The sequence below is a fragment of the Oncorhynchus keta genome, chromosome 35 (genome assembly GCF_023373465.1).
Source record: "Oncorhynchus keta strain PuntledgeMale-10-30-2019 chromosome 35, Oket_V2, whole genome shotgun sequence".
Classification (NCBI taxonomy): domain Eukaryota; kingdom Metazoa; phylum Chordata; class Actinopteri; order Salmoniformes; family Salmonidae; genus Oncorhynchus; species Oncorhynchus keta.
The window spans coordinates 50,493,727-50,508,609 of NC_068455.1; the positions used below are offsets into that span (position 1 = coordinate 50,493,727).

At 40.0% G+C, this 14,883-nt stretch overlaps 1 protein-coding gene across 3 annotated transcripts in view; it reads left to right on the forward strand.

Annotated features, from left to right (window-relative positions):
• The window catches only part of LOC118368604 (collagen alpha-1(XXV) chain), a 135,087-nt gene that overhangs the window by 82,406 nt on the left and 37,798 nt on the right, over positions 1-14,883 (forward strand). For all 3 annotated transcript variants that reach the window (XM_052495763.1, XM_052495766.1, XM_052495764.1), the window contains exons 11-13: positions 9,841-9,873; positions 11,407-11,442; positions 13,004-13,048. In XM_052495763.1, the coding sequence (XP_052351723.1) occupies positions 9,841-9,873; positions 11,407-11,442; positions 13,004-13,048 (114 nt within the window). The remainder of the gene's footprint in view (positions 1-9,840; positions 9,874-11,406; positions 11,443-13,003; positions 13,049-14,883) is intronic.

A 14,883-nucleotide genomic window follows, 5' to 3' on the forward strand; every position in this document is an offset into this window, starting at 1 on the left:
CAGGTCGCGGCCGGCTGCGACAGACCCTGGGCTCGAATCCGAAGTATATTTAAGGTAGTGGTCTGCTTTCAGTTTTTGGGTCATAGCCACATCCGCCATACCAGACCGTCTTGCTTTAGCCCACATAACATTTCGTTCCCTTATGATTTTAGTCAGTTTATTAGTAAACCAAGGGTTCTCTCTGCCCATAATCCAGAATTTTTTTAAAGGGCATTGCCTATTGAATACATCCTGGAATGCGTTGTGGAAGTAAGAAAAGGCTGGTTCAACATCCGGGACTAATTAAATTCTATTCCATTCAATACATCATGTAAAAAAATAAATAATAATAATATCAAACTGCTGACAGTTTCTTTTCGTAATGACACGTGGATATCGCTTAGGAATTTTACCATCTCCCACACAGGTAAAAGCACAGTGATCACTAATGTAATTTGCAAAAATACCAGAAGCATTAAAACGATGAGGAGTATTGGTTAAGATCAAATCAAAGAGGATTTCAGAGGATACTTTACATTCAACCTAGTTACACTGTTGACAATCGGAGTGAGATTATAGGTATTGCATAGCATTTTTAGTTGATCAGAGATAATGTTAACCAGTCCTGATACAGATCACACCAAGACAAACTCAGGATTGACATGCTGTGATAACAATTTGAAAATACATTCCGAAGAGCCAGCAGTAGCAGATGGTCTATAACAACAAGATACAATAATATTTAAAGATGAGCCGAGGTTTAGGTTCAAAGACAGTAACCAAAGTCAATAACGACCGCCAAGAACTTGTCTTTTTTATATGTACAGCAACACCACCACTCTTAGAGTTACGATCTGCGCAAAACACATTGGAACCATTTATGCCAATATTTCTGTCTGTAGAATATTTTTTGACGTAGGTTTCAGAAGGCATAAATACGTCAGGGTCTGCAGTTTTTATCCATATATTCAGAAAATCAAGCTTCGGAGGAAGACTTCTTACATTCATATGCAGAACCTTCATGCCACTCTGCTACTACTTAATTTGGCAGGTGTAAAAATGTCAGGACCTGGGTTAGATTGCACATTTCCAGACGGTAGAAGCAGCAAGATAATGGCAAGTCTAGATCAGGGTTACAACATTTGGATTTAAAGACAGCACTTGAACAACAATCCACAGGCACCAGAGTCTTTAACACCTCATATTACAGGAGAAGTGTAAAGTCCAGAGACATGTTTAGGTACCAAGAGAACAGTCCTGACATTTTTACATTTAAGACATTTAAGTCATGTAAGACATGTAAGACATGTAAGACATGTAAGACATGTAAGCACAAGAGTCTGATTTCTCCCATGTTGTTTGGGAGAAATGTGCATAGTTCTCGCGTGCATTTACAGAGCAAGCTTGTGGTTTCTCCCAAAATACGAGGGAGAAACAGTCATATATTTCCTCATTCACGGAGCAACGGGCTCCAAAAGTATCTCCAACACTGTAAAAGCCAGGTAGATAACAGCAAAATTAGCAACATCAGCATGTTTGTTTATTGCCCTATCAATTAACACGGCACTAAGCACATAGAAAGTGAAAAGATATGTAGCCCTCATATTAAATGAGCTACGACTTCAAATAAAAAAGTTCCTAAATAATAATAAACATAGCACCAATCACTAATCAAATAGTCCAACAGCAGATCAGTGAAAAAGTAAGCGATGTATGCGTGTGATGTAGACGAGCAAAGCTTGAGGGAGGGAGGAAGGAAGAGAGGGAGAGAGAGACACGGGGGCACCTGTACCAGACTGGGAGAGACAGACCAGGGCAGGCTGGGAGCAGTGCAGCAGGTAACAGGAGGAGGCTGAAGAGAGGCCCTCAACTAGGCAGACATCCAGGGCAACAATAGAGTATAAAATAACCGTTGGGCGAAAACAAAACCATGAAAATGATATCGCTAACCAGAACGGTAAAATGAAATGTCAAAAATCAAAACCAGAATGAATGGTCATGTAAAAGCAGGTAGCGAAATCTTTGTTGATCAGATCCAGTGTGCATGTATTAGACAGCCGTTATAGATCGTTGTCCTGTTGGAAGGTGAACCTTCTGTACTTTGCTCTGTTTCACTCAATCCTGACTAGTCTCCCAGTCCCTGCCATAAAAAAAACATTCCCACAGCATGATGCTGCCACCACCATGCTTCACTGTAGGGATGGTGCCAGGTTTCCTCCAGACGTGACGCCTGGCATTCAGGACAAAGAGTTCAATTTTGGTTTCATTAGACCAGAGAATCTTGTTTCTCATGGTCTGAGAGTCCTTTAGGTGCCTTTTGGCAAACTCCAAGCGGGCTGTCATGTTCCTTTTACTGAAGAGAAGCTTGTCAGGCCACTCTACACTAAAGGCATTATTGGTGGAGTGCTGCAGAGATGGTTGTACTTCTGGAAGGTTCACAGAGGAACTCTAGAGCTCTGTCAGAGGGACGAGATCTTGGTCACCTCCCTGTCTAAGGCCTTTCTCCTCCGATTGCTCAGTTTGGCTGGGCGGCCAGCTCTAGGAAGTGTCTTGGTGGTTCCAAACTTCTTCCATGTAAGAATAATGGAGGCCACTGTCTTCTTGGGGACCTTCAATGCTGCAGAAATGTTTTGGATTCGTGCACGGCCACACAGTCGTGTGTGAACAAGGAGTACATGAGGGGACTAAGCTACGCACTCCTGATGGGGCCCCAGTGTTGAGGGTCAGCATGGCGGATGTGTTGTTGCCTACCTCGTCAAGAAGTCCAGGATTCAGTTGCAGAGGGAGGTGTTCAATCCCAGGATCCTTAACTTAGTGATGAGCTTGGAGGGCACTATGCTTAGCTGTAGTCAATGAACAGCATTCTCACATAGGTGTTCCTCTTGTACAAATGGCAAGAGGCAGTGTGGAGGGAAATAGAGAGTTGCATCATCTGTTGATCTGTTGGGGCGGTATGGAGTGTGTCCAGTCTGGGATGATAGTGTTAATGTGAGCTATGACCAGCCTTTCAAAGCATTTCATGGCTATAGATGTGAGAACTATTGACATTTAGACAGGTATTTTTGGTCTGCTTGAAATATCTAGGTATTACAGACTGGGTCAGGGAGAGGTTGAAAATGTCAGTGAAGACACCTGGTCAGCACATATGGTGAGTACCTGTTTAAAGGTCTTACTCACATCGGCTACAGAGAGCATGATCACACAGTCAGCCGGAACACCTGGTGCTCTCATGCATGGTTCAGTGTTGCTTGCCTCGAAGAGTGCATAAAAGGCATTTAGCTCAGTCACTGGGCAGCTCCAGGCTGGGTTTCCTTTTGTAATCCATGATAGTTTGCTAGACCTGCCACAAAATACGACTAGCATCAAAGCCAGTGTAGTAGGATTTGATCTTAGTCCTGAAATTATGTTTAGCTTTTTTGATGGTTTGTCGAAGGGTGTAGAATGATTTCTTATAAGCGGATTAGTGTTCCACTCCTTTAAAGTGGCAACTTTAGCTTAATCCGGATGTTGCCCGTTATCCATGGCTTCTGATTTGGATATGTAATCACAGTCACTGTGGGGATGAAACAGGAATCAGGAGGATAGAGTTATGGTTAGTTGGTATGGGGGAATGCCAAGAGTGTGAATGCCAAAGCTGTCATCAAGGCAAAGGGTGGCTACTTTGAAGAATCTGAAATATAAAATATTTTTTGATTTGTTTATCATGTAGTAAACTTCTCCCAAAGGTCACTACATGATTACAGATGTGTTTTTCATAGTTTTGATGTCTTCACTATTATTCTACAATGTGGAAAATAGTAAAAAAATAAAATAAAATAAAAACACCTGAATGAGGAGTTGTGTCAAACTTTTGACTTTCATCTCAATGGGTGGCAGGGTAGCCTAGTGGTTAGAGTGTTGGACTAGTAACCTGAAGGTTGTGAGTTCAAACCCCTGAGCTGACAAGGTACAAATCTGTCGTTCTGCCCCTGAACAGGCAGTTAACCCACTGTTCCTAGGCTGTCATTGAAAATAAGAATTTGTTCTTAACTGACTTGCCTGGTAAAATAAAAAAATGTTACATTTTTTTCAATTTTAGGCAATCCAAAAATATATTTAATTCTCCTTCCTCTTGTTTATATTATGCATAGTTTTCTGTCTTTATAATGATAATATGTGCACAAATAATTTGACTGCTGCCCTTGGAGATTATTTATTCCCTTTCATTTATGAAAATAAGATGATACTGGCCTTTATTATTTGCATTTATTTCTGGTATTTTAGCTTTATTAAATATATGTATTATGATGTTTCTATTCCAAGAAAAAGGAAAATACATTTTACATTAGCCTGTTTATTGCCTACCTAAAACATCCGTTCATATATTTAAAAAGATTAGACTACAATTGCGGTGGAAGTGCCTTTATACTCAAATATTGATATACAAACCATCATGCCGAGGTAACTTGGAGTTAATAATAAGTAACGTGCAGCCTAATACCACCGCGACCTGGAAAAGCATGAAGAGTTTATAGGCTATGATTAACTTCACATGGTGGTTAATTGCATGAGTTTCATGCAAATTTCCAATAAATATCTAGGGGTATTATGTAAATGCTGGTGACATTGATTATTGGTGCTTTCCTGATTTGAAAGTTTCCTCGAGGAGTGCTTGATGAAGAGGACCATGCGTAATGGATGAATTTGGCAGACGGGTTGCAAAAACGAATCCTTGCATAGCAGGTATCAACTTGATGTGGCAGGTGTATAGTCTCATGCTGTTGTAGTAGTATTAGTAGTAGTAGTAGTAGTAGTAGTAGTAGTAGTAGTAGCAGTAGTAGTAGTAATAATAATAAATTATTACAAACGTACTATTCTACCTAGGCTGACACAGATTACACGGAACCCAAACCGGCTGCCCGCTTGCGCCATTGTGCATGAATTTATTTTCTCCCCCCACACCAAATGCGATCAGGTTAAAATATCAAAACAAACTCTGAGCTAATTACATTAATTTGGGGACAGGTCGAAAAGCATTAAACATTTATGGCAATTTAGCTAGTTAGTTTGCACTTGCTAGCTAATTCTTCCTATTTCGCTAGTTTGCTGTTGCTAGCTAGCTTGCTGTTGCTAGCTAATTTGTCCTGGGATATAAACATTGAGTTGTTATTTTACCTGAAATGCACAAGGTCCTCTACTCTGACAATTAATCCACACATAAAACGGTCAACCAAATTGTTTCTAGTCATCTCTCCTCCTTCTAGGCTTTTCCTTTTCCTTTTTCTAGGCTTTTCCTTTTCCTTTTCCTTTTTTTTCCTTTTTCTAGGCTTGACTTTATATTGTGATTAGCCACTTTCATAAATTAGGTGCATTACCGCCACTGACCTTGTTCGTCTTTCAGTCAACCACGTGGGTATTACCAATGAGAAGATGGCACATGGGTACCTACTTCTATAAACCAATGAGGAGATGGAAGAGGCAGGACTTGCAGCGCGATGGTGTTGAGTAATTTTTAGTAGCGGGAAGAGGTTTAACTAATATCTAATTGTGGGGTCTTATGTATTACTGTGAGCCTCCCATAGTCTGTTCTGGACTTGGGGATTGTGAAGAGACCTCTTGTGGCATGTCTTGTGGGGTATGCATACGTGTCCAAGATGTGTGCTAGTAGTTTGTCAACAATTCTTACAAAAACAAGCTCTCTGTGTACTTTTATGGGCCAGCTGTGCTGACCTGTTCTGAGCCAACTGTAATTTTCTAAAGTCCCTCTATGTGGCACCTGTCTAGACTTCTGAACAATAGTCTCCTTTCGTGACTCTTTTCAGGAAACTATGTGTATGTCGCACTTCACAGGAGTTTTTTTGGCAGAAATGCCTACACGAACATCTGAACTTTCATGTGCCTTAAAAAGCTTAGCTGACAGTTGGCCAGCGATTCTAAAACTTTGGCAAAGGCAAGAATTTGGAGATTGGACGGTATCTCCTCCTTCAGATCTTAGGGAGAATACCAGAAACAATTGTACAATTAAAGATATAGGTTAACGGTTCTGCAATAAGTAGGGCAGAGAGCTGCAGTAAGATGCTTCAATAAAAAGGGATTAAGTGAATCAGCCCCTTGAATGCTCACATGCTGGAGATGCCAAGCACACAGACACCAGGAAAAAATGTGGTAATATGAGTTACAGGGTGAAGATATGGGAGCTGCAATGTTGGAGAAAAAGAGATGGCAATGAGAATAGTCAGCTCTGAGTTTGCACGAATACAAAGTAAAATTGTTTTAACAGGTGTTATGTGAATGTGAAGAATAAATCATTACTTCTGCACATTTTCAACATTCTAGTTTAAAGAAAAAATTAAGAGAAGTGCTGCTGGGATACAATAGTAAGACTTCTTAGGTAGAAGGCGTTATTTGGTAAAGGGGTTGAATGGTCATTAAAAGAGAGGACCAAGGCACTTATCATTTCTGACTGTGATTGTTTTCAATTAAAATGGTTAAAAAGAAACAAATATAGCTTCTTAGCGGATAAAAGGGGCAAATTCTCAAGCAAGAGTTTTGCTAGGACTCTCTGGGAGTGGTCTGAATGGGGAGGGGAAAACTGAAAATATGCTGTTATTGGCAGAGAGGTTTGAAACTCTTTCTTATTGGTCTATTAATGAATTTACCGCATGGTGAACTCCATCCCACCAAAACAGGCTGACATTTAGGCTGTTTTTTCAAACAGCTCTTACACTAAAAGGGCATTATTGTCATTTTCACAATTTCACAGTATTATTTCAACCTCGTGTTGGGCCTTTAAAATGCCTTTATTGTTATCGCATGTCCAGGTACTAAGTTACTCTCTGTAACAATCTGTTAAAAACAGCATTGGTATTCAATCATTTTCATAAGCCATTTGCCAAACAGGACAGTATCTGTAACATTTCAACATTTCAACATAGGTTTAGGCTGGCAGAGCTGTGGGCTGTAGTAGTACCTCAAATTTGAGGTGAAAGCTCCCTCTAGTTATTCTGGCTATGGTTCAACTGCTGACAGTGTCCTTAGCTGGTCTCTGAGCCAATCAGAGACCAGCGTATACGGTTACTCAGTCATTAGAGGAAAACTAAAGCAGAGATTTAAAAACCAATTCCCAGAAGGAAGCAGAATAACTATGGCAATAATGTTGGGTGTGATGCACATCTCTGCCGTGGTGCAAATTAGTCACCACACCTCTTTGGCTTCATGGCAACTGCCTGTTTCATGCAGCCTATATATGGGCTCTATGTTGAATATTTTAGCACAGCAATACATTTGAGCAAAGTGATATCCAGCTGTAACCGTTAATGCAGTTTATTGGCAACAAAAAATGCTGCAATTATACATGCATCGTAATGACTCCCATAAAAGCCGGGCCAGGCAATCCTTAGCAACTTCTAAGAGCAAGGCACATGTGAAGTAGAACCGCAAAATCTGCACCAGGCAAAGGCCCAGCCCTCATTCTGTGCCCCCTTTCCACCAATGGGAAATTCATAGAGCTATCCCGTTCCCTAAACTCTAGCCCCTGTCTCTTCTGCTAGAAAGACATTGTTAACACTTTATTGCCAAGGTAGCCTGAAGAGTATTGAGATGTAAAGTAGTATCTGTAACCATGTGTATGTGGTTTCTATAACAGATAAATAATAAAAACATAAGTTATTTACAATGAATCACTAGTTACCACATAATGACATAGTTATAGAATGAGGAAGTAATTATGCAGATAGAAAGAATATGCATAAATAAATTGAATATGTATACACAAATAATGGTAAAACATTATACAGGAAATATGCATACATAATAATAAGTCAGGAATGTTTCCATAATAAGTCATGATAAACATAGTGGTTCCTCAATTAAATGTTTCACTCTTACGCCGCAACTGCAATTGCATCATTCTGTCATTGCACCATACCATCACAAGGGGGAGGTAGAACGCTGATCTATTGGTGGTCTGAACTGTGGCACAAATTGATTATCTTTTTGTAAATGAATGGAGTTGTGAATGTTTCAGTCCAACAGCCTATTACATAAACGAAGAGTGGGTGTTGTCATAGCGTTTGCTGTCATTAAATGTGAAGAACGTTATATTATCAAATCAATTCTCTGTGTAATTATTAAATTAATCACGGAATAGTAATTAACTACGAAGTCGGGGAACCATAGGAAAATGTTTATAGAGTCTCTATTTCCCGAATATAACTCTTCAGATATTTTATTATCTTATCGATTAGTCTTCAGTTAATGTATTATTACCTCATCAGTTTCCTTCCTGAATGTCGCAAACCCTAAAATAAATCATGAATCAGCAATATACAAATTGGCTTAATTATTTTCTAACTAACTAATCAATCACAGAATGACAAACACACAATAGTAATACATTGGTTACTGACACTGAAAAGTCCCTAGTGGGCTATGCCGATATGACGGCATGGTAGACAAAGGAATGGGGTGGGGCCAGCTCAAGAGCGGGAAACTCAGAGTGGACCCGAACATACACTACACTCGTGGAAATGCTTATACTTTGAACATGAACAACTGCTCATTCGAAAATACATTTCAATATACATATATGCCTTTGTTGTGTATACCTTTGTTGTCCCTCTCTGTGGTCGCCTGTCCGTCTGCTGGATAGGTTGTCGACAGAAAGTCTCTGGTTTGTCCCACCAGTGATCAAAGTCTTTCGGAGTTGTAGCTTGTTATAATGGATATGTCAGAGTACCATTCGGTCTTCGACCCGTTGCGTTTACCAGATTAAAGTACTTAAACCGCTGCAGCCTGAATAATTGTTATTTAGTTTGTAGATTTCTTAGCCATTTCAACGTGGGAATGATCTCCATGTTCTCTGGTCTTGTCCTTTGGTAGAGGATTGTTCTTTAAATACCCACAGACAATTCCAACTGGTTGGAATACAGAAATATTGTTATATTATTCAACCTTTTGAGGTTACCGTACTGCAAAGTCTTTCTCTGTGGTAACAAAGGGATTCTCAACCTTCATTTTGGCAGAGTGGGGAAAGGAATTTCGGTATTTACTACTGTCATAAAACAGCAGACTTCCCACTCTATGAGAGAGCGTGTGCTGTAGAGCGGACCCACTGTAACCTGATCATTCAGATCTTCACAGAAGAGTCATGACAATGGTATCTACCACAGAGTGTGACAGTGCAGCTCAAAATTTCAGATAACATAAGGCCAGCTATTGTGAGATTTTGTTTGTGGATCTTGGTGATTTACTCTAGTTCTTTAGTTGTGACATCACTGTACTGTAGCCTGTTTATGTTTATTTACCCTTGCCTTGTGGTTTCCATTTCAAACACATTTTAAAGCATCACATTCTGTTCCACTCATTTACTAAAGATGGACTGGATCTTTTCCTCTTGGCCTGTCATCTCAACATCTATTATTGAGCTTCTGTTTAGTACATATAATAGTGAGTTATCACCCACTCCCTAGCTGCTAAAGATCAGTTAGGGCAGCGTTTCCCAAACTCTATCCTGGGGACCCCAAATGGTGCACATTTTAGTTTTTTGCCTTAGCTTGATGATGAATCATCTGTGTTGTGCTATGATTATTTGAATCAGCTGTGTAGTGCTAGGGCAAAATCCAAAACGCGCACCCCTTGGGTCCCTAGGACAGAGTTTTGGAAATGCTGAGTTAGGAATTTTGCCAAGGGTATTACCCTCAGATTATATTATACTTGGTCTCATTTTAAAGAAGGTAAAGTGTTTAAGTGTAACCCTGTTTAAAGCTAGAGAGCTCCTTACCTCGTAACAGTTTTGCGCATTGGACTTATATGTATTGTTGTTGCTCATACAGTATCTTTATTGTTGTTGCACATAGACATGTTATTATTTGTCTCTTGTAGGGTGATGCAGGCTCCTCTGCTGCAGGCATTAAGGTAAGTAGAATGGGTTAAATGCTGAAATAGTAGGTTCCATGAATAGAGTGCCTTTTATGTCCTTCAGACATTATTTGTGTAAATTCGGATAAAATAAACACTACTTTTACCAGTTGGATCACACATATTGTACATCTATGCTTAAACTAAACTATGTTAAAGGTAGACTCAGCGAGATGACATTGAATACACAAAGTAAACACAGTGGGTTAATTACAACTAAGAGCGTTAAAACGCAAGGTTAAACCTCGCCACTGTTTTGGTCTCGTAGGTATCACTTTGTAGCAGCATGAAGCGCACCAGTGCCCATGCTCAGATACTCTGTGTGACTGAGTGGAAGCAAAGTCTTGCATCGTTCTCATCTCAACATCTGTGGTGCTGTTCGTTGCAACATCATCTCGCTGAGTCTACCTTTAAAAACTCCAATACCAGTGTGTTTTCAATAAAATAAGTTATTTGTTTTCTCATTTCGGCATTTCATGTTTGTCCAATTTATTAGGAAGATTTTAACACACTTAACCCCAGGTTTTCACCATCATTTTAAAGCTCTATTGTATTTGTTGCTTTGGGAGAGATAATTTTAACTGGGGGATTCATTTTCATTTGTCCCTTAGGTTTAAGGTCAACCCTGTAATGTGATCTGAACTCTTGTTTTAATCTCTACTGGATTGGCGTGTCTCCCACAGGACAGTTAAGCTAACGTGCGCTAATGTGATTAGCATGATGTTTTAAGTAACAAAAAAATTTCCCAGGACACAGGTATCTGACATGGGCAGAAAGCTTAAATTCTTGTTAATCTAACCGCACTGTCCAATTTACAGTAAGCTATTACAGTGAAATAATACCATGCTATTGCTTGAGGAGAGTGCACAGTTATGAACTTGAAAATGTATTAATAAACCAATTAGGCGCATTTGGGCAGTCTTGATACAACATTTTGAGCAGAAATACAATAGTTCATTGGATCAGTAAAAAAAAAAAAAAAATTGCACATACACTGCTACCATCTAGTGGCCAAAATCTACATTGTGCCTAAGCTGGAAAAATACAGCGTGGCCTTTCTCTTGCATTTCAAAGATGATTTCTTTGTATTATCTTTTTCCAGATCTAATGTGTTATATTGTACTATAATTCATTTCACAATTCCACAAACTTCAAAGTGTTTCCTTTCAAATGGTATCAAGAATATGCATATCCTAGCTTCAAGTCCTGAGCTACAGGCAGTTAGATTTGGGTATGTCAATTTAGGTGAAAATTGGAAGGAAAAAAAATGGGTCCAATCCTCAATTAATAGGGTGAAAATCTTCCTTTAAAATAGAATTTCACTACCCAAAAGGCATATTTAGGTAAGAACCAAGTAAATCATTTCATTCATCGTTATTGCTTACCTCAATGGTTAAAAGTGAGCCCTCCTTCTGCCCCCCTACTCGTTGGATATTTCTGCATTGTCGTAACTAGAAGCACAAGCATTTCGCTACACTCGCATTAACTAACCATGTGTATGTGACAAATAACATTTGATTTGTATTACAGGGTGAACCAGGAGAGTCAGGACGTGGGGGATCAAAGGTAAAACTAGCCTGCACTAAAATCGCATGGCATGTTTCCCGTGTTTCAAAATCCTCACGAGAGGAATACTTGTTACATTTCTCAGATTGATATTAGAATGTGATAAAACATAACTACACCATTACAGCATTAGCGTTTAAATCACCAGGATTAACGACTGCACCAAAAATCTAAGTTGCCCATCCCTGTTCTAGACATATAGCTGGTAAGCCACTCCCATAACATGGCATTCAAGTTGGAGGTATGGGTTTTGATACCGAGACTGGTATATTCCATCAATTGCAGATAGTGGATTTTCAGATAGCACATTCAGGAGTGTGTTGGATTTTCCCAGCAGCGTCTCTGATGGAAGGAATTGACACTTGATTTGGAAATGTGCAGTCCCTTGGCCCCATGACCTGTTCAGTTCTGCTGACAAACCTGGCTGAGCGGTCATCCACCACACGCAATCAGATTTACCATTTCTAAATCAAGTGAAACCATCCACCTGGGACAGCCTACTATGCTAATAAAACACAAATCTGAAAGGACAGTCTGGAAATCCACTACTGTATCTGCACAAATTGATTGAATACTGGCCAGTGTACAGAGTAAAGCACCGGATCCTGACAAAAAGCAAGCCCCTTACTTTTGTCTGACCTCTCTTTTCTTGCAACGACATAACCATTTGCTATGCACAGCCAGAGCTGCTGTCAAGACTGCATCAGAATCCCATTGAATTACACCATTTACTCCCGAGAGCCACACCCCATTAATTCCCCTTTTCTCTATCCTCTCAAGCAGCCCTTTCCTGCTGTGCTGCAAAATGTGTCCTGCCCTACACAGTCAGATTTTTATGAAGGTTTTATGGCAGCTCACAGTTGTTCTATTTATTTCCTTTAATACGCTTTCTTACAAAGTTTAATTTCTCTTCCAGTTGCCTATTAGGGAACTGTTGGTCTCGATTAAATAATTAATTTGGGTGATAGTCAGTGGAGCTTGTGAAGTAGGATTTCCAGATGAGCGACTTTTATTCATTACATTTATAATGCTTTCAGGAGACTCAATTGTAATTTACAGGCCTCTCGCTGAGTTCTGAATGCTATTACGCTTGATCATTGTGAGCAGTGCAAAATATATATTCTCATATAGCATAAATGTAAGTCTTAAATAGAGCATTCAATTATTCACATAATAATTTATGTGCATTTTATATAGTTCACTCCAACCCAATTGAGTTTCCATCATTTTCTGCATTGTATGCAAGTTCAGAATTCTTCACTTGGGAATGACATTGAAAATCTCAGTAGAAAACAATCCAAACGTACTGAATTACACCCCTTTGAAGCCTTTATAGACCTCTTAACTTTATTAGTCAACATAAACAGCACCACAGTGGCCCTAACTAATGATGATTGCATGTAATACTGGTACACAACTCAAGTGCAAGTTGTAATCTTCATCAGGGCCCAGCTCACTGGAGAGCTGTTTGGGACCCAATGATAGAGAGGGTAGAGACTGCTGTTGAAGGCCCCAGGACAGAGGCTCAACTCGGCTATAACGTCACATTTTTCCTGTGTAGGGAGAGCCAGGACTTCCAGGGCTGCCTGGACTTCCCGGGATTAAGGTACATTCTGTTGTCCTCATCCCTAAGAATTCCCTGTCTTCCCTGTCCCTTGACTTCCCACCTACTAACATTCAGCTAGGTCATACATTTCGATAAATTATATGCAGCACATCGCAGTTGGATGCTGTGGGCTCCAACATGAGGTACAAGTAAGGGGACAATGTGGTGTAAATCTAAGCCTATATAGATTTGTCATTGTTCATGATTCAGTGGTCAAGGGTGAAATTGGAATTATTGCTAAAATTAGAATGAATCAATCGGATTTGTAATTTATGTGTTGGCCAGCTGAAAAGCAGTGCTGATTGATAAATACAACCCTGGCATTGGTGCAATCTGGCATACCACTGAATGATTAGTCACCGACATTTCACTTAGTTCAGTCACACATCATCTGAAAGAGTATCTGTATAATGCATTATTCAAGGATTATAATGACGATATGTTGGGCAAAAGAGTACTTAATATTCACTTCAGTGCAGCGGTCTAAGGCACTGCATCGCTGTGCTTGAGGCATCACTACAGACCTGGGTTCTATCCCAGGCTGTGTCACAACCGGCCATGACCGGGAGTCCCATAGGGCGGCACACAATTGACCCGGCATCAACCTTGTTAAGGGTGGGTTTGGCCGGGGGGGCTTTACTTGGCTCATCACGCTCTAGCGACTCCTTGTCGCAGGCCGGGCGCCTGTAGGCTGACTTTGGGTCTTCATTTGAACGGTGTTTCCTCCGAAACATTGGTGCAGCTAGCTTCCGGGTAAGGCGGACGGTTGTTAAGAAGTGTGGTTTGTTGCAGAGGATGCATGACTCGACCTTCGCCCGTTGGGGAGTTGCAGCGATGAGACAAGATCGCAATTGGATATCACAAAATTAGAGAGAAAAAAGTGTGTGAGAGGGGGGTTAATGCCTTGAAACAAACACAGGTTTAGATACAGTATACTCAATGCTCAAATCTGCCATGATGAACACAATTCACAGCATTGTACACTCAGAACAAATTATTGTATTACTGAGCTAAAACGTGTGAATGCAAGGAATGCTAAAACAGGTGTGTGATAATGTTTGTTTGCTTGTACCACTTTGGTATGCTTGTAACCTGTTGGCCTTGTAAAAATCCTTTCCACTTTATATAACCCTGGTTTTACTTTTTTTTAAAGGGCTGAATGCTTGTGGAATCTAACAATGTTATAAACTCAGCAAAAAAAGAAACGTCCTCTCACTGTAAACTGCGTTTATTTTCATCAAACTTAACTTGTGTAAATATTTGTATGAACTTATAAGATTCAACAACTGAGACATAAACTTAACAAGTTCTCATGATCATTGCAACTCCACGAGGTGAGATCTTTCATGGAGCCCCAGGCCGAGGGAGATTGACAGTTCTTCTGTGTTTCTTCCATTTGTGAATAATCGTACCAACTGTTGTCACCTTCTCACCAAGCTGCTTGGCGATGGTTTTGTAGCCCATTCCAGCCTTGTATAGGTCTACAATCTTGGCCCTGACATCATTGGAGAGCTCTTTGGTCTTGGCCATGGTGGAGAGTTTGGAATCTGATTGATTGATTGCTTCTGTGGACAGGTGTCTTTTATACAGGTAACAAACTGAGATTATGAGCACTTGCTTTAAGAGTATGCTCCTAATCTCAGCTCGTTACCTGTATAAAAGACACCTGGGAGCCAGAAATATTTCTGATTGAGAGGGGGTCAAATACTTATTTCCCTCATTAAAATGCAAATACATTTTTGACACGTGTTTTTCTGGATTTTTTTGTTGTTATTCTGTCTCTCACTGTTCAAATAAACCTACCATTAAAATTATAGACTGATAATTTCTTTGTC